Source organism: Desmodus rotundus, chromosome 13 (genome assembly GCF_022682495.2).
Source record: "Desmodus rotundus isolate HL8 chromosome 13, HLdesRot8A.1, whole genome shotgun sequence".
NCBI lineage: Eukaryota > Metazoa > Chordata > Mammalia > Chiroptera > Phyllostomidae > Desmodus > Desmodus rotundus.
In genome coordinates this window covers 21,978,645-21,998,927 of record NC_071399.1, presented here as the reverse complement: position 1 = coordinate 21,998,927, position 20,283 = coordinate 21,978,645, and the positions used below count along the sequence as shown (strand labels likewise).

Below are 20,283 nucleotides of genomic sequence, written 5' to 3'. Positions count from 1 at the left end.
ATAGCCTGGGGAGGGGATTTGGGGCTCGTGATTTGCAGAGGGAGTTGCCTGCGGGAGAAGCCTCTAAGGGAGTGAGGGAGGCAGACCAGTGAAAGGGAAGAGGCCACGCAAGGATGTGGTCCCAGGGCCCAAGTCAGGTTTTGACCTGATATGTGGATGTGCCCTGGAGTACAAACTGAGTTACCCCAAGGCAAAGGGCTGGCCTTTGATATGCCTAGATCAGGCAGTCATTGGCTCCCTGTCTTGGTGGGGCTGTGACCTGCCAGGCAAATTTTAGGTGAGTTGGCTCCTGTCAGCCACAGGCAATACTCCAGAAAAGGTAGATCTGGAAGATAAGGCTGAACTTATCTTCCAACTGGGAGATAAGTGAACTGGGTGAGACTCCAACAACCCTTTATTTTAATTTTATTTTTATTTTTACATCTGAAGTTGTTTTTATTGTAGTTTTACATTTAGTAAAAGATTTTATTTATTTACTCTTAGAGAGAGGAGAAGGGAGGGAGAAAGAGAGGGAGAGACACATCATTGTGTGGTTGCCTCTCGCATGCCCCCAACTGGGGACCTGGCCTGCAGTCCGGGCATGTGCCCTGACTGGGAATCAAACCAGTGACCTGTCAGTTCGCAGGCTGGCACTCAGTCCGCTGAACCACACTAGCCGGGGTTATGAAGTTATTTTTTAAAAATAAAAGAAAAAGAAAGCAAAATTCAAGACTGATCCTCCAGGGGCTGACTCTTTCTGCCCTTGACCTTTGCCTTTTAACCTGCTGCTTGGCTGCCACTGAAACAGTTAACAGTGTACAAGTCTCAACTCTAGATAACTGAGAGAAATGGGCTGGCTTACTTTAATTGTAAGTTATACTGTTCCTAAACCTAGGACTCTTTATTAAAATAACTGTGGAGCCCTGGCTGGTGTGGCTCAGTGAATTGAGTGCTGGCCTGGGAAACAAAGGGTCTTGGGTTCAATTCCTAGTCTAGGGCACATGCCTGGGTTGCAGGCCAGGTCCCCCAGTAGGGGGTGCGTGAGAGGCAGCCACACATTGATGTTTCTCTTCTCTTTGTCCCTCCCTTCCCCTCTCTCTAAAAATAAATAAAATCTTTTTAAAAAACCTGTTAAAATCAGGAGCCCCTAGGAAAATGAAAGTAGAAGCTTTTTAAATGTATCCCTTGTGGGTGGGGGTGGAGGAGAGTGGTAAGGGGAATAGTTGAACAATCAATCAATCAATCCCTCGATTCACTAGATCAAGATACTGCTGGAACTGAGGTTTTCACTTTGCTGGAGGGGCCCTCACCTGGCTCATTGCCTGCCTGCCTTGCCCTATCTTCTTTTTTTCTTTTTTAAAATATATTTTATTTTTTAAAAAAGATTTTATGTACTTATTTTTAGAGAGAGGGGAAGGGAGAGAGGAGAAAGGGAGAGAAACATCAATGTGTGGTTGTCCTTCACGCATCTCCTACTGAGGATCTGGCCTGAAACCCAGGCCAGATGTACCCTGACTGGAAATCGAACCAGCGACCCTTTGCCTCGCAGTCCGGCACTTAGTCCACTGAGCCACACCAGCCAGGGCCACCCTAACTTCTAAACTGACGTGTTATTTTGGATTGGACGACTTGCAGCCAGAGAAGAGAAGGCAATGATTTAGGGAAGAGTGCTGGGAATTCCAGGCCCTCTCTATTCCCTCGCCCAGCCACCTTCCAGGGGATTCTCAAGTGCCATCAAGCATTCCCATAGTTGCGGATCACCACCACGGAGACTGGGAGTTGGGTTCTGTTGCTCTGGTGACCAGTTGTCTGGGGCTTCTGCATGGGAGCTGCCAGGGTTCTGGGGAGTGGCAGGCGTGTGTGGCTCCGGCTTAGAGGAAGGCTTCTGCCAGAAGCAGGAGAGAACAAAGGAGTGGAGTCATAGTCTTGGTTCTACTTTCATCTCAGTGATGTCCACCCTTTCAGTATTCTTGGATGTGCCTCTAGCCCAGAAGCTGGACGGCAGCTTGTTAAAGACCTACAAACAAGACGATTGCCCTAACAAGATATTCCTGGCCTATAGAGGTAGATGTCTAAGACTTAGTACATCATAATCGCCTTTAGGGGGCAGTATTCCATTGCCGCAGAGGAATTGGGAGGTAGGTCTGATCTTGTTAACAGAATTGCCCAGTGGGGAAAAGAGCAGAAAATGTCCTGGGTCATTCTGCCTTTCTCTGGGGGCTTCCAGACACTTGGTATAAGCTCTGGTATATCCACTTCCCCAGCTCTGTGTGGGGCCTGCATGGGACTAGACTTTCTTCTGCTCTTCCTCCACCCCCCTCTGCTCCTCAGCGAAAAATGGTTCCCAAAACGGACACTTATGATGCACAGCCAGCCCTTGCCACTGTGAAAGTCAACAGTACCTTTGTTTAATCTCAGGTATCTATAACTCCCAGGTTGTGTGTATCATTTTTACCCTTTAAAATGGCATAGGTTTCCGTTGTCTTCTTTAAAAAGACAAAAAAATTATACGTATTCACTAACTGCATTATTTTTATAAAAGAGAGGAAAAAAGGAAAGTTGTCTTTTCCTAGGTAACTTTCCAAAGCCCCAAGAAAGCCAGGGCAGATGGAGTGTTTGCGGGCTGTCTCCCGAGCCCCCAGGCCCGGCCTCCAGAGCTCCCTCTGCGCTTCTTCTCACAGTCTGCATGACCAGCGAAGGCCAGCCCTGGGTTTCTTCCGTGGTGCGCAAGACCCGCCTGCAGATCGCACAGGATCCCTCCCTGAACTATGAATACGTGCCGGTGAAGGGCATGAAATCGTTCATCCAGGCCTGCTTGGAACTCCTCTTTGGAAAGCACAGCCAAGTCATTATGGAGAACAGGGTGAGAAGAAGGGCCTGTTCCTTGCTCACCCAGACACATGGAGTGGAGGTCAGAGATTGCACAGTCTTAAACCTGGAAGGGACTGTGGAGCGCCCCCTATTGCCAAGGGAGACACCTGAGGCTCATAGAGTCCAAAGTTTGTCACTGAAGGGCACAGCCAGCATCAGAACCTGAAGTCCATGCTCCTGGTGCCGGCCCACACTGCTGATATGCAAGCTCTTGCTGGAAAGGAAGGCCCTGAATGCAAGGTGGCACAAGTATTACCATTACTCTTTTTTAAAAAAAGAATATTTTTGTTACAGAGGGGGAGGGAAAAAGAGAGGGAGGGAAACATCAGTGTGTAGTTGCTTCTCACGCACACCCCACTGGGGACCTGGCCTGCAACCCAGGCATGTGCCGCACCCAACTGGGAATTGAACTAGCGACCCCCTGGTTCACAGGCTGGCACTCAATCCACTGAGCCACACTAGCTGGGGCACCATTAATCTTTTAAAATGTGATTTCTGCTTATTTTTTGCTGGCAGGTAGGGGGTGTCCACACCGTTGGTGAGAGTGGCGCTTTCCAACTTGGGGCCCAGTTCCTCAAAACCTGGCGCCGGGATTCTCAAATAGTTTACATCATTTCTTCCCAAAAAGGTGAGTGTTATGCAAGACGAGGGGGACAGAAGTTCCCCATCCCCTGCTCCTAATTCCCACCCAATTTACAATCTTCACTGTTGTCCTTCTCACTGTCTGTCATGACAAATGGGGGACAGGCCAAGGCATGCTTGTCCTTCTCCTGCCGTTGCCCCACTTTCACCCAGTGACCCTCAGGCCCGTTCTCTGGTGTGCCCGCCCCCATCTCTCCATTGCCCATGTACCAGCTGGTGGGGGGCTGTGTTCCCACAGAACAGCATGGACTCATCTTCCAGGACATGGGCTTTACAGTTTATGAATACTGCCTCTGGGACTCCAAGCAGCTGTGCCTGGACCCCAACGTGCTCCTCAATGTGGTGAAGGTAGCTGGGCCCTCTCAGAATCTTCTCCCCCTCCCCTGATAACCCAAGGCCTCTTCTAGGCTTGGATTTGTCTAGTCCTTTGGTAGGAACCAGTGTGGAGGGTCAGTTCTCCTCCAAACCACCTGGTGCCACTACCACTCAGTAGGGACAGTGCCTGACGAGACAGTCTCTACCTGCAGCAGGCCCCACGTGGCTGTGTCTTCGTGATCGGGAACATTGGCAACTGCAAGCTGACACGATGTCACTGGGAAAAGTTGATGGCCACCATGAAGGTGAGCCCGATGTCTCACCCAACTTTCCCCCTCTATCCATCCATCTACCATCACTTTCCTCAGTCTCATCCTTCTCATTGTCCTTTCTCCTACAGAAGAAGCAGATATTCCCATTTTTTGACATTCCCTATCAAGGTTTATCCACTGGTGACCTGGAAGAAGATACTAGATTTTTACAATACTTTGTGTCCGGAGGCTTGGAGTTCTTCTGCAGCCAGTCATTGTCCAGGAATTTTGGCATTTACGGTATGGTGTGAGTGGAGGGAGGAGGGAGGTCTGGTGCTAAGGTGGCACCACACTCGTGGTGAGAGTGCAGTTTGACATCTCTTACCCTGTGGAGAGAGCTGAGACCTCCAGAGAGAGCAGCATGGAGACCCAAGAGAAGAGGTAGACTTCAGGTTCATTATATCATCTTAACTCAGTTAGTTAAAATGGGACCCATTACACTGTTTCCCCCCATAGGCCTCATCTCCCATCTCTAAGATGAGGGGTTAAGATTAGTTATCTTTCTAGTCCTTTCCACCTCTGAGACTCTTACTGCCACTCTTTCTGGAAGAAGAGCCTCTGGCAAATTCTTGGGGCCTGGACACCAGCTGGGCTGGGCTGGGCTAAGGGCCCTGTAGGGTACCCTGCTCTTCTTCGAGGCTGGAGGCAGAGTGACAGGGGAAAGCCCTGGTAGGGGTGGAGGAGGCTGAGAACAAGGCTGTCTCTCCCAATGCTGCAGATGAAGGAGTGGGGATCCTAGCCGTGGTGGCACTTAACAACCAGCTCCTGCTGTGCGTCCTCTCCCAGCTGGTGAACTTAGCCCTGGCCCTGTGGCTAAACCCTCCTACCTCCGGTGCCCGTATTATCACCTCCATCCTCTGTAACTCTGCTCTGCAGGAAGCCTGGTAAGGATGAAGGGTGGGAGCAGGGAGGGATGGGCAGAGCCTCTGGATACCTACAGACTTCCCGATTCCCAAGATTCTGCTGGGTGCTTCTCTTCCTGCCACCGTTGCCCCTTCACTCCATTCATTCATCAGCATTTACTGAGGACCCACTGTGTTCCAATGACAGCGACTATGCCAACACTTGCCCTACTGTAGGCGAGTAGGTAATAGGACATTCTTTTGGGACACAGGCTGATAAATTATTTGAACTCTTCCAGATTGCAGGAGATTAGGAAGCCTCAAGGGCTTACTACTCTGGCTAAGTCTGCTAAGAGTCTGCCTGGCTTGCTTGAATTAGTACAGGCTGAAGCTTTTCTCCTATTCATAACCAGCTCAGATCACTGGCTCCACTAGTGTGCCCTGAGGCGCTCTGGCTGGGGGCTTCTGAAGGGAAGAGGAGTGGAAGGGCAATGAGGATGTTGGGAGCAGGGGGAGACCTCACACTCTAATTCCTTGCTATCCTTCCTTCGGCAGGAAGCAGAGTCTGAAAGAGGTTGTAGAGGACATCATGCTGATTAAGGAAAAGGTTAAGGAGAAGCTCCGGCTCCTGGGAACCCCAGGCTCCTGGGATCACATCACCAACCAGAGTGGGACCCATTGCTACCTTGGACTCGACTGTAAGTGTCTAGGAGGGGATTGCTCTCCCGTTTCTGACCTTGGGCTTGTATTTGAACATTAAACTTCACTGACTAGGTGACCAATCCCTAGCTTCACACTAGATTTTGGTTCTTCCTTAAGGAAAGTGAAGCTGCTTTGAAGACCCCTCTGGCTGTGCCCCCCAGAAATGCAGACACTCCCTATCCCCAGTAATCCACCGTGGGCTAGAAGGGACTTAGAAGTGGCTACCCTAGGATCTGAGACCCTATGATTATCACCAGTCCAACAGGTGGAATACATGGTCAGGAAGAAACATATCTACATCCCCAAGAATAGTCGGATTAACTTCACCTGCATCAATGCCTGCAACATAGATTACATCACTGAGAGCATCAATGAGGCTATCCTCTTCACTAAGGGCTCCGGGAACTATCTTCAGAAAGTAAACGACTCCTGGTGAGAATAAAAGCTTTAGCCTCTGCAAAAATCCTGTGCTGATTATTCACTGCAACAGTTCATTTCTCCGCAGAGCACTCTGTCTCTCCATCTACTTATAAAGCATTGGTCTGGCCTCAGCAAAGAGGGAGGGGGGCAAAGGCCCAGAGAAGAAGGGGATATCTACCTTAACATATCGTCTCATATTTACTGAACACTTACTACGTTAAAGCCCTGATCTGGTGTCATAGTTCGTTCAGGCTGCTGTAACAAAATACTATAGACTGGGGGGTTTATAAACAAATTTATCTGTCACATTTCTGAAGGCTGGGCACTCCAGTAGCAAAGCGCCAACAGGGTCTGGTGAAGGCCCACCACGTGGTTCATAATCAGCATCTTCTAGCTGTAACCTCACATGGCAGGGGGGGTGAGGGACCTATCTGGGGCTTCTCTTATAAGAGCACTAATTCCATTCATGAAGGTTCTTCCTTCCTGACCTAACCACGTCCAAGTATCATCACAATGGTGATTAGGTTTCAACATATGAATTGGAGGGAAGCACATTCAGACCACTGTGTCTGGGCATCAAATGGAATGTAAAAAATCATGTATAGTCCAGCCCTTTTTCTCCAGCGGCTTAACTGGGAGACAGCCTTAGTCACATGAAACAGGTAAGTGACATTTCAAGACTGACTGTAATAAAAAGTGGCAACAGACTATATAGATGTGAAGATTCCACTCCTGGAATTCCAGGGGAGTAAAGGTGAATTGTCTTGAAGAGCCCTTCCCAAATTACAGCCTCATGAGAAAATTTAATGTTGCTGTTGTTTTAAGACACTAAGTCTGGGAGTGATTTGTTACACAAGTTTAGATAGCTGGAACAATTATTTTGTCTTTTGTGTTTCTTTTAATCTATAGTTTCTTCCTCTGTCTTTTTATTCCTGCAATTTTTTTTAAATTGGAGAACTGGATTTTTCATCCTGTAAGGTTTCTCACAGAATGAAGTTTGCTAATTTCATCCCCATGGTGTGTTTAACATGTTCCTCATTCTCTGGAACAGAGAATTTTTGAAAAATAAAAATCTAAATTAGCCCTGGCTGGAGTGACTCAGTGGATTAAGTGCCTGCCTGTGAGCCAAAGGGTGGCAGGTTCGATTCTCAGTCAGGGCACATGCCTGGGTTGCTGGCCAGGCCCCCAGTAGGGGACACACAAGAGGCAACCACACATTGATGTTTCTTTCCCTCTCTTCACCCTCCTTTCTCCTCTGTCCAAAAATAAGTAAATAAAATCTTTAAAGAAAATTAAAAAAATAAAATGTCTGGCCTTTGCCCTGGCCTGCATGGTGGTATCCCGCAAACCGAAGGATGGCCTGTTCAATTCCCAGTCGGGACATGTGCCTGGGTTGCGGTCTCTGTGCTTTGGGGTGTGATGTTTCTCTCCCTCGCCGTCTCCCTCCTTGGCTTTCTGTCTAAAATTTAAAAAAAAATACACAAAATACAGTGAATAGTAAGTCAGAGGCTATCACATTATCAAAAGTATGTCGGATTGATACCTTGCTTGAGTACATTTAAAAATGTTTTTAATGTCTGAACTTTGAGCTGTAGGAGGCAATTTTGTGAGATCTTTTCATACAACCCTAGTACTCTTTGATAGCTTCTTTACTTTCTGGCATGAGAAAAAGTTCCAAGAAAATTTTGAATATTTTCCACCCCAGACCTAGAATCAGTCATTTCTCAGAGGAACTCTAGTCACCTTTTGCAGAGTAAGGATTTATACACCACAATCTGGGCTGTTAAGGTGCCCGTTGAGACTCGATTGGCCATTATTTCCAGCTCTTTCCAGTAAGATAAAATATGCTAAGTGCCTGTCCTCCTGTGCAAACCAGCCTGGGACACTGGAGACATGGGGGCTTAGGCTGAGTAAGTTGTCAGTAAAGGCATCTGACTCTTCCAGGGAGTCAGGCTGGCATTACTATTACAGCTAGTAGCGGTTGAGTGCTTATCCAGAGGGACACTGTTCTAAGAGCTTCACCTCCATCATCTCATTCAGTTCTCATACCAGGTCAAAGAGGTAGGTTATTAATATTATCATTTCACTTTACAATCTTAGGAGCATCAGTAACTTGACCCAGCAAATTCGCAGCCACAGTAACAAGTGCAGGGGTCGACGTGCTCGGTGCTCCGTCTCCTGCTACCAGGCTGCCCTCCCCGACCCAGGCTGCTCCCATCACCCCTTCATTCTCGCCCCCAGGGCTCTGGAACTTAACCCTAGAGAGGGAATACACACCCGGGGCAGTCCTGGAGGAGCCCCCAGGGCCCGGGCGCGCGGAGACCCCACTAAGCCGCCCGCGCCTTGCGGAGAAAGCAGAGCTGCAGAGCTGCGTCCCCGCGGAGCAGACGCTGCTCTTTGCTCGGAGGAAAAGCTTGCCCACAGCGGGGCTGGTATCACAAGGAGATGAAGGGACTGGCAGGGCGAAGGAACTTTCCTGATGACTGGGAAAGCGGGGTGAAAGGACGTGCGGCGCCACCAGCTGCTCACAAGTAATCGCGGGCCAGCTGGGCTGCAGAAAGGCCAGGTCTGGCGGCCGGCCGGGGCTCTAGGCGGCTTCTGCCCGACACAGCGTCTACGTTTTTGCTGTGACAGTCAGGTTTCTCCCTGTCCTCGCTGACGGCTGGCCGACGTGGACTCGGCGGGCCCAAGCTTCTTCAAGTGCTCCTCCCACCTGCGGAGCAGCAAGAATTCCAAAACGCAGTAACTGATGCCCCGCCCCCCGCCGCGACTGCCCTCGGGGATCTGGGGTGGTCCAGAGCATCCGCCTCTGAAGGTGCCTGGCAAATCCGAGGTTCTCCGCGTGGGGGTACGCTGGGGTTCCAGAGGGTTGCAGAGGGTCCCGGAGGATGCCAGGGACGTGTGTCCCAGCGTCTGCTGGCGGGAGCGGGCGCCCTAGCCCAGCAGTGTGTGGGCGCGCGCTTTGCGGCGCTTTTCTTGGGCTGCCTTCTCCCCCTTTCCATGGGCTGTGTGTCCCCAAGACCTAGTAGTAAATGAAAAGAAAACGGGACTGGGGAGGTTAGGTGGGCCTGCCCTGGTTGGCAGGTGGCTGGAGATGCACTATAAGCCCGGGCCCCAGGGCGCTTCTTCCAGGACACCCTATTCTCTGCTGTCCGCGGGCAGAGATGGCTTCAGGGTCGGCCTCAAATCCGGGTGTGTGCGGGAGGGTGAAGGGGGAGCCCAGGGTCGGGAGGACGTCCCAGCTTCGTCTGAGGAAAATCAAGAACTGTGTCCTGTGGAGGGCCAAGCGGGCGGCCTCCCGAACCGAGCGGACCGCGGAGACCCGCAGCAATAACCACGGTCTCGCTTCCGACCACGGGTGCCGGGGTTGTGGAGCCAACGACCAGCTTGCCCCCTAGGTGGGAGCCCAGAGGTGAGAGAAAGGTGGTACCTAGGCATCTACCTGGGCGGGATGGAGGTTGGGGTTGGTAGGAGTGGATGGAGGGAGACTTGGAACTGCTCTTGAGCGCTCCCAGTGGTCCTTCCCCTTTCCTAGCAGGTTTCATCCTTTGCTGGCTTTAGGGCTTACCTGGGCAGCCAAATCTTGCGTTCTTGTTCACACTTCTCCCATGCACATGCAACAGACACCCTCACCCTACCCCGTGATTTAAGATTTAAGTGTCGTCTTCTGCTTGCTCACCACAGTCCAGCCACACTGGTCTTCTTCCAGTTTCTCCAATACAAGCGGGCCTTCCTGTCTCAGGGCCTTTGCACGTGCTGTCTCTGCTGCCAATAACACTTTCTCTGCTTTTTGCAAGGTTACCTCTGTCTCGTTGTGTGAGTCTCAGCTCTTAGCATAAATATGTCCCATCAGAGAGGCCTTTTTATCTAGCCCTCTTACTGAGTAAGTTCTCCCCTCCCACACAAACATTTATCTCCTGTCTTTCTGGTCTCCTTTATACCTCTTGTCCCACTTTGTATTTATTCTATGTTATTCTCTGATTTTGACAATTTAATGTAAAATAGGGCAGGGGACATATTGCCTTGTCAAGCCTGTGACTCTCACTTGATAGGTTCTCAAATTTTTGTGATAGTACTTTTATTAATTAATTGGCTCCTTGCTCCATACAGCATTAGAGCCAGAAAATGCCTCTGGGGATGGGTCAGTCTACCCAGCTTTGCAGGAATCTGCTGTTCGTCTCAGCATAAGGCTGGCACCTAAGTCTAGTCTTCATTCACCTAATCGTCCCTCAGAGGCCTAAGAGGCAGCTGCCTCTGCAGTGCTGTGCTCCAGGGCCCTCACACAGGGTCTGGCACTCGGGAGCTCAGTGACTGTGGGATGCTGAGTGCAGGTGAGCCTCCCAGTCACAGCCTCCTCGTCTCCCTTTGAGGCAAACTCAACATTTCCCTGCATTCCTCTGATGCCGATCTCACACCACAAAGCCGGAGTTGTCACGGGGACGTGGGGAAGTGAAATTATCCAACATGGCACACTCAGTAAAATCCCCACTAGGCCTCCCTGCTGTCCCCCCAAAGTCCCTGGCTGGCTGCCAGCTCCCTCATTTTCCTCCCCTTCCTCTTATCTGTTTACAACCTCTCAAACCTCTTAATGACCTTGAGCAATTCAGTCTGGACCCCAGGCTTATACCCTGCACTCAGCACAGTCCAGCCTCGGAAGGCAGTGTAGAGAGCACCTCTTGTTATGGGAACACCACACCCTCTGGGGGTGTCGTCTCCGCCTCCACATACCTGAGCAGCTTAGGTAGTGTTTCCCCAAAGAAAATGGATTTCCTTGGATGGGGTGGGGAGGAGGGAAGGTGTATTCTGTATTGAAGGAAAATTAGCTTTTCTCCAATTTATCCCAGTTTTAAAAAATAAGGATAGTTGTTGTGGTCAGGAGAATGTACTTCGGGGTAAGGCAGAGCTGAGTTTGAGTCTACGCTCTGCATTTATGTGACTTTGGGAAAATTACTTATTATCCTTAAGGCTCTGTTTTTTCCTCTGTAAAATGGGGACTGAAATACCCAATTGTAAGAGTTGTGGTAAGATCATGTCTGCAAAGAGCATAAGAAGTGTTATTATTAGAAGTCTTCTGGAAAGTTCTGTGGTCACTCAAGTCCCCAGGAGAGAACTCAAGGAGTCACCCAAGGCCAGAGTGGGTTATGAAAGGCTCCACAAGGATTCATGGTGTCAGTGGAGAAAAATGTATGGCAACCAAGAAGAACTTGAGATATGAGAGGGGACATGGTCAGAACTGGGGGAGAAGGTGTTGAAAGTGTTACTGGGGTTCAGATGGAAAGAGTTTTGGGAGCCTGGTTGCACAAGAATGTGAATTACTTTCTGTGCAGCCTCCTCATGTCTCTGGCTTCCCAAGAATGTCCGCAGATCTATAACCCTCCCCTCACGATTCCACTTCAGTCTTTCTTTCTAGCACTTGGCTCCAGTTTTCCTATCGAGATGTCCTTGCCACCCTGTTGTCCTCACTCACTCGGTCCACAGCTGCGCTCACACACGGGCAGGGAGACTGTTGAACATCCTGCGGTTCACAGGCCTTGATTGTCCAAGAAAGGGTCTGGATACATCCATGAAAGCCCCAGATGCTATTTGCCAAGGGTGCCTGCCATGGTCTCAGCTTTTTCTGGGTCAGGGACCCCTTGAGAACCCAAGGAAAGGTAGAGAAAGTTGCCCTAGAAAAATGCATGTTCCCACATGCACATGAAATTTGCATGCACATTCGGGGGTCTAGGGCTCAGTGACGCCTGTCCCATCCCCCCTAAGCGTCCTTGAGACCCAGGCACTCAGACCACGGTTCTCCCATCCTTTCCTGATCAGCGCCTCACAGCTGCAGCAGAAGGAAAACAATCAAACCTCAACCGTTGCCCTTTTTTCTGTCTTCTCTTTGTCAGAGGAGCCAAAACCAGGAAATAAAAACTGCTTTAAAGAGGGGTAGAGACAAAAACTAAACAGACCAGTGTTTATAGACAGCCCATGGGGAAATGAGCAATGGCTGAGCTAGTGGGCTATGTTCTGTGAGCTCCGCAGGGACTCGTGGCGTCAGCGAAACCAATGTATGGCAACCAAGAAGAACTCGCGATATGAGAGGGGACATGGTCAGAACTTGGGGGAGAGTGGGGTTGAAAATGTGACTGGATTTCACATGAAAAGGCTTTTGGGAGACTGGTTGCACAAGAATGTGAATTACTTAACAGCACTGAACTGGACACTCAAAAATGTAAGTTCTGTGTTATGTGTGTTTTCCCACAATTTTAAACACGACCGAGCAGCATGTCCTCTATGAGAACCTTGAAGGGTTTGTCCCACAGGCCCGGAGCAGACCAGACTCCTTCCTGCCAGGGTGTGCAGAGGCGCAATGGTGGAGTCTGGGCTCAGGACCTGTTTTTGTCAGTGGTAAGCTGGTTTTGGAGGGATCGCTGATGTTGTGGTGGAGTTCACGTAAAGCTGTGGGGAGCTGGTGGTTGAATGCAGGGGTGTGGCTGGGGTGGAGTGGGCAGGGACCGGGCAGGAGAGGGCACAGAGCAGGTGTCGGTAGGATGTCCTGCCCTCCCTCTGCCTTTTCTGAGTCTCAGGCACGGTGGGAATGAGACCCTGTAAGTCTGACACATAGAGACTTTCTCCGGGTTCCTGATTTTGAGGCAGCAGGTGGTGCTGTTTAGCAAACCTGGGAGCTGAGAAGAAGAAACCTGAGCTTGAATTGAGCAGTGCGGCACCTCTGCCCTAGTAACTCCCTCCCTTTGCCTGGGCCAGCGCAGAGGAGGAGGGAGGGCTGGGATCTGCTCTTGTGTGCATTTCCCACGTGCGTTGGTATCCCAAGTGTCTTTGGAATGTGGCTCAGGTGAAGTCCTGGGTGGTGGCCACCAGTAGATATCTGGGAGGGGTAAAGAAATCCAAAGGCATTCTTCCACACCCCAGCATCAGCCAGGCTGACTCTCTGTCCACCCAGCTGTGTGTATGTGTGTGTGTATGTGTGTGTGTGTGTGTGCGTGTGCACACACACACGCACATGGAGGGTGGGGGTGCCGCAATGGCTTTGCCTGCTCCTGCTGCTCCTTGGAGCCCCTTTTCCTTAGAAAGCTCAAACTGCTCTTAGGAGTCTGGGACTGGGACAAACATCTCCTTACATGTACTTTTCACTTGCAGGCTTGTATCCGGTAAGTTTGGGTTCCAGGAAGCACACATGAGGACCAGCTGGTGAGCTGCGGTGCTCGCCATGTGCGGGAGGCCACCGAATTAGGTCAGAGGTCTCCTTCTGGCCTGTGAATCTGGATTTGATTGTTCCACTGGGCTTTGTCCCCAACAATGTTAGGATTCTGGAGAATGAAAACACAACACTGGTTTAATAGCTTCAGCAAGTTTGAGAAAGCCCAACGCCCCAAGGCCCCACGTCCCACCCAAGGCCCCACGTACCTTTGGGACTTTGTGGCCTGCTGGTCTCACTCCCAGCACACTTTCCAGTCCCTGCCCTTGTTTTTGCTTGGCCTCACCTTTCTCGTGGTACTCTAATTTGTCTTGTTCAACTTCATTTATGTGGTCTTGTAAACAACATTAAATTGTTTTGAAACAGGGCAGGGCAGAAATAAATAGAAAGAAAAACATGACTCTGAAAGGTTAAATATTTTGATATTGGCTGAACCTTGTCCTAACGTAACAAAATGACTACCTCCTTTAGTGACCGTAACATCCAGATTCTTCCAAGACTGATGGTAGAAAGAGGATCTCGTTACGGGAAAAGGTGACAGAACCACATAGCCTTGGCTTTTGACCCCTAGCATTCCTGATGCCTTACCAAGCTTTAGGACTCGGGGGTGGGGGCTGGGCAGGCTCTGTCCCTTTAACCGTTGGGCCATCATGACCTTTCACCTAGTAGTCCCCACAGAGATTCTAAATCCCTAAACCCATAAGCCTGGAATATTTGAAATAACTTCTAAAAAGATCATGAGATAAACAAAATATAAGAAGAAAATAACATGAAACCAGGTCATCCAAGAGATAGTTTGTGATTTTTAATCTTATTTTCCATTAGGGGAGCCACTCTTCCCTAGTCTTTGAGCCCTCTTCAGATAATGCTACCCTTTTAGGATGCGCCCACATGCCCCTTCCAAGTCTAGCGCTAAGAGAGCAAGGTCTGGACAGAAATAGGGACTGTCCCTGTCCACCAACGTTCCCAAGGCCCCTCTCCCAACCCAGCTCCTACCTGAGGACCTGCTGCTTTTCCAGGTGATTGAAACTTGCAATGACTCCTTTGTTTGTAACAGAATTACAGACCACTCGGGGACCTCCACTTTGTACCGAAGCGGATCAGGGCAATGGTCGTTTTCTCACACCACTTAGAGACCTAAGCAGCTCTCAAGCTGCAGCACCTCCTGTTCCCCTTCCTCAACAGCATGCTCCTTCCTATACGCCTTCCTCCAGCCACTTTCAAACCAGGTGGTGTTTTCTAACACCCAGCACCAACCTTGGCTTTCGGTTTAACTCACACGATTCTCCCCACCCCCTATCTTAAAAGATGAATGTACCCATACCAAATACTTAGAGGTATTTCCCTGCCTTCTCTCAGGTGTTTCAACCAAAGGCCTGTGGTCAGAGGCATCTAAGTGTTGAAAAGACGTTGTTGCTGTCAAATGAGACTTCAAAGGGTTTTAGAGATGCAAGAGGCCACAGAGATCATTTAATGCTATTCTGGTGGAGTATTGAGGCTGGAAGTGATCCAGTGACCTGCTGAAGGTCCTAGAGCTAAAGAGTCACATCTGAATGGAAGTGTAATCATGACCGAACTTTTTTACAGAAGTAGGCAGCATATATAAATGCATACATATATATACATGCAAGATTATAGAATTAGGACTTAAATTCATAAAGGAATGATTATTTGTGTTTCATATACAATTTTAGCTCTTTGTGATGGGTCTTAAGGTATGTATGGGAACAAATCTGGACTCTTAATAGATGGAGTGAATAAATGAGTCTGAGGGGAAGAAAATCTAATTCACTGAGTACAGAGCTCTAGGGGAAGCAGTGAAATCCCCTTCCCAGCTCATGAATACCTTATGGGATGGTTTAAGTGTAGTTCTGCCTGAAGATGGGTATGGACCTTTGAAGTTTTTTCTTACCCTGTGATATCAGGATTCAGTAAAACTGAGCAAAGAGGAACCCTTCTAGGATCCTGGAAGTATATATATATATATTTTTTTTTCCTTCTCTTTTCTTGAAAGGTACAGAAATAGGCTGACCCAATCTTATGTAATCAGATGGTTGGAATCGCTCAGGAAGACTAGATGTTTCAAACAGACCCTGTCTGTATATATAAGAATTTATTATACAGTTAAAAATGATCATAAATCCAATAGGGGAGGGTGAGGTTATTCAATAAATTATATTTTAATATTTAATTAGAACTTTGTGGAAAAAAATAAGATTTATCATTATACCACATCATACACTAATATAAACTTCAGAGAGATTAACACATAAAATAGTAAAAATTCCAGCCAAAACAGACTAGGTAAAAAGAAAGGATCAGATAAAGCAAATATTTATCTGGGATCCAAAGGGAGACCTAAGCTTAGAGCAGTGGAAAACGTCACCTCTTCCTCCCATAAAGAAGCTTTTGTCTATACAGAAATAAGACATTAATGACCGAATTAAGAGGTAAAGGACAAAAAGGGAGGAAAAAATAGACTATCAGAAACTATAAAAAGGGTCAATATCTACACAAGGGTATTTATAAATTAGTAAAAAAGCACTAAGACCCCAACAGAGAAGTTAGACAAAGGCTGAGTAAATGGATGGTTCACACATAAACCAGAATAATTGATTGACACACATGAAAATACCAACCTTGCTAGACATCAGAGAAATGCAAATTACACTGTTTTGCAGTTGCATAAACACAGAAATTACCATTCAGTCTATCAAATTAACACATACAAAAAGTGTAGAATATTGGTAAAGGTTGGGTGAAATAGCTTTTCCAGTACATTATTGGGGGAGTGATATTTGTCATGATGATAATAAGCATTAAGAATGTTCACAGCTTTTAACCCACTTTCCATACTATATCCTAAGGAAATCTGTTAAGGCAATAAATCTAAATATGTATAGTGTTTTTTAAATTGAGCTTTAGAGAGAGAGAGGAAGGGGGAGAGAGAGAGCTGTTGTTCCACCCATTTACGCGTTCATTGGTTGATTCCTGCACGCGCCCTGACCAGGATCACACCGGCCACCTTGGTGTGTTGGGACAATGCTTTAAGCCACTGCGCTACGCTGCCATGGCTGAATGCGGACAGTGTTTTATGCACAAAGATTTTCTTTTCTTTTCTTCTTTTTAATGATTTTATTTATTTAATTTTAGAGAGAGGGAGAGGGAGGGAGAAGTAGAGGGAGAGAAACATCAATGTGTGGTTGCCTCTTGTGTGCCCTCCCTGGGGACCTGGCCTGCAACCCAGGGATGTGCCCTGACTGGGAATCAAACCAGCGACCTTTTGGTTCATAGGCTGGGGCTCAATCCACTGAGCTACACCAGCCAGGGAGCACAAAGATTTTCTTGTAAGTGTTGTAGTATTATGTTCGGTAATGGGGAGACGGTTAAAAATACTAGTTCACATTCTCATAATGAAATTAAGCAACCACTGGAAATTAAGTACATGAAATTGTCTAATAAAATGAGAAAATGTGGGGAAAATAGGACATACAATTGCATATATTTTGTACACAGTATGATGCCAACTACATTTAATTTATACATAGGAAAAGTATTGGAAAACATACACGGAGACAATAACAGTTGTTATTTTTCCAAGGTGGAATATCTGATTTTTAAAAAAATTTTTTCTACTTTTCTTTTTTTTCCAGGTTTCCCATGAACCAATTCTCTCTCCTTTCCTAGATTAAAAATGAGGAAATGCCATAAAAACAAATGAAGTACTATTACATGCTACAACCTGGATGAACTTTGAAAACTTTAGGATACGTAAAAAAAGCCAGACACAAAGGCCACGTATAGCATGATTCCATTCACAGGAAGTGTTTTGAACAGGCAAAGCTATAGAGACAGAAGGCAGATTAGTGGTAACCAAGGGATGGGGGAGGAGGAATCGGGACTGATTGCTAATAAGCATGGGGTTTCCTTTTCTTGTAGTGGAAATGTTCTGGAATGATTGAGTGGTGATGATTGCACAGCATAGGGAAGACACTAAACACCACTGAACTGCACATTTTAAAGTGGTGAATTCTATGTTGTGTAAATTATATCTCAATAAAATAAATAAAAAGAGGCTTGAGATTTAAAAAGAGAGAGAGAAACTGAGGTGAACAAGGGCTCTAGATGAAGAATTTAATAGAGCCCATTTTCAAATGCTAATTTCTTTGTGTTCTTAAGGGAGCCCTCTTTCTTGTTCCTGGTAGCACGAAGGACCTCACTGAGTGGTGTGTATGTCAGAGAAGAAGAGAGGAGGAGGGAGAATGAGAGAGAAGGACCAAACGCCGCTCTGTGTTGTGTGACTGATTGGCTCCTCTGAGCACCAGAGATGTTTTACAAATTATAAAAGGCTATTAAAAAACGAAAACATATAGTGATACTATTTATAATAACATTAAAAACATCAAATACTTAGAAATAAATCTAACAAAAGACATATAAGACCTCTAGCTAGAAAATTATGAACATTGAAAGAAATTAAATTTAAAAAGGACATAGTTTGTTCATTGTTTGTAAGATTTAATATTATAAATATATCAAATTTCCCCAAATCGTCCTATAAATTCAGTGCAATCTCAACCAAAATTTGAGCAGTTTTTCTTTAATTTTAGAAATTGACAATTTATTCTAAAATATACATATGAAAATGCAAAGGGCCAAGGATAGCCAAGAAATCTAGATGGAGGAAGGACAAAACCGAAGGTGTTACATTACTAGATATCAAGACGTATTATGAAGCTGTGATGACTAAGACATCGCGGCCTTAGTGTAGGAATCGACTTACAGGCCAGTGGAACAGAATAGTGTTCATAAAGGAATCCACACGGATGGCGAAATGGCGACAGTGAAGAGTTGCTGGAGGAAGGCTGGGTTTTTCAATGAATGACACAAGGTCTACCTAAAACAAATACGAAGAACCCCGACCCCATCTGATATTGTATGATGGGAGCATTTTGTGCTGCAATGGAAAACTGCATCTTCTGTAGCACACCCCCCGGGTTATCTGATTTTGACTTCCTGGCAGCTCTTTGATGACTCTGTAACTTGTGCATAATTGGTATCGATGCAAGTTCATGAAAATAAATGCTGTCTGGTGGAGGCATAAACTCGTCCCAATCATGCAAAAACCAGTTTTGCCTCAATTTGCATATTCATTTCAATATTCCTGTTCTATAAATATGTCTGTTCTTTGGATTCACCTTTGAACAGGTGGAAACACCTTGCCGGTTTTCCTTATTAAAACATTAAACAAAATGCTAACATTTCTTCTTATATTTGTATGAGAGTCATGATTTTATCTTTTCATTGGAAAATTATCTTTTAACAATACACAGAATTAATTCTACATGGATTGCTAATGTAAATGTGAAAGATAAAGTAAATAATGCTTCTGGAAGATTATAACATGACTTTGGAGCAGCAAAGATTTTTTTAAATGACTGTTGGTATTAAAATATTTTTTACATTTTTATTGTTGTTTTTCCATTTCCATTTATCCCCCCACACCATCTCCCACCTCCACCCACTCCCCTGTCCCCTCAAACATCACACTTGTTCATCACCACAAGCAGCAAAGATTTCTTAAAACAGGGCACAAAAACACTAACCATAAAAGAGAAAAGTGATAACTCAGATTTCATTAAAAGTTAGAACTTCCTTCCACCCCAAAACTCCTCAAAGAGAGTGAAAAGGTAAGTCATAGGGTGGGAGAAGATATTTGCATTACATTTTTTGGACAAAGGTATTATATGTGTGTGTGTGTATCTCAAATATTTAATGAAAAAAGTATCACATATATTATACATATAACAAATCAATGAGACAGAAAACTGGAAAACTGGACAAAAGAAGTGAATAGGCACATCACAAAAGATTGTATTCCAGTAGCCAGTAACCAAGCACACACCCCATTAGTCCTTGGGAAAATACAAATTAGAAGCCCTGCACATCCCCCGAGGGGCAAAATAGAAAAGACCGACAATTCCAAGGTTGACAAAGATGTGGAGAAACTGGATCCGTCAAATGTTGCTGGTGGGAGTGTAAATTGGTAACTACTTTGGCAAATTGTTTGGCCATGCCTTAGTGCTAAGCATATAGCCACCCTATCATCCAGCAATTCCACTCTTAGGTGTGTGTTTGTTTATGCATATGTATTGTACCAACAATATACACCAAACTGCACAGCGAATTTATTCCTAGCAGCCCTGTATTAGCTTCCTGTGGCCATCGTAACAAATTACCAGGAACTTGGCTGCCTACCGCAACAGTGATTTCGCTTCTCGCTGTCAGTTCTGGAGGCCAGAAGTCTGGAACCCAGTGTTCTCAGGGCTGCGCTCCCTCCAGAAGCTGCAGGGGAGGTTCTGTTCCTTGTCTCTTTTAGCACTTTTTGATTTGTGGTGATGTCACTCCAGTCTCTGCCCCCACCTTCTCATGGCCTTTTTCCCCCTTTCAGCCTCTGTAATCTCTCTCTGCCTCATTCTTTTAGGGACTCTCGTCATTGGATCTAGAGCCCACTCAGATAATCCAGGATGATCTCCTCATCTCGAGACTCTTAACTTAATTACATTTGCAAAGACTCTTTTTCTCCTAAACAAAGTAATATTCACAGGTGCCAGGGACTAGGATGTGCACATATCTTTTGTGGGGCTGACATTCAGCCCACGACGAGCTGCAAACTAGAAAAACCTAAACGTCCATCGACTGTAGAATGAAAGATAAACTGTGGTATATTCGTATCGTGGAGAAGTATAAAGCAATAAAGAGGAATAAATTACTGCTCCACAAACACCATTGGTGATGCTCATAAAGAAAACACCGAGTGAAAGGAGCCAGACCCAAAATAAATACCTAACGTCTGATTCATTTATATAATGCTCAAAAATAGCAAGACTGATCTATAGGGATAGAAGTTAGGACAGTGGCTACCTTTGGAAAAGTGGGTGCCTAGTGACGGGGGGAGGGCTCAAGAGAGATTTGTACAGGTGTTGATACTGTTCTGCTTCTTGAT

At 46.6% G+C, this 20,283-nt stretch overlaps 1 protein-coding gene across 1 annotated transcript; it reads left to right on the top strand.

Annotated features, from left to right (window-relative positions):
- Nucleotides 1–1,928: 1,928 nt before the first annotated feature.
- Nucleotides 1,929–9,416, top strand: GOT1L1 (glutamic-oxaloacetic transaminase 1 like 1). Its single transcript, XM_024562653.2, has 10 exons — nucleotides 1,929–2,043; nucleotides 2,661–2,842; nucleotides 3,367–3,478; nucleotides 3,731–3,840; nucleotides 4,020–4,112; nucleotides 4,208–4,358; nucleotides 4,837–5,002; nucleotides 5,516–5,658; nucleotides 5,920–6,094; nucleotides 9,167–9,416. Exons 1-10 carry the CDS (start codon nucleotides 1,929–1,931, stop codon nucleotides 9,414–9,416), a joined length of 1,497 nt encoding a protein of 498 aa, XP_024418421.1.
- The last annotated feature ends 10,867 nt before the right edge of the window (nucleotides 9,417–20,283 follow it).

Excerpts from the sequence above, each read along its gene's own strand:
- GOT1L1 (XM_024562653.2), top strand. The coding sequence starts at position 1,929 with ATGTCCACCCTTTCAGTATTCTTGGATGTGCCTCTAGCCCAGAAGCTG. Across the intron at positions 2,044-2,660 it reads GATATTCCTGGCCTATAGAG|TCTGCATGACCAGCGAAGGC; the intron begins GTAGATGTCTAA and ends TTCTTCTCACAG. Across the intron at positions 3,479-3,730 it reads CATCATTTCTTCCCAAAAAG|AACAGCATGGACTCATCTTC; the intron begins GTGAGTGTTATG and ends GTGTTCCCACAG.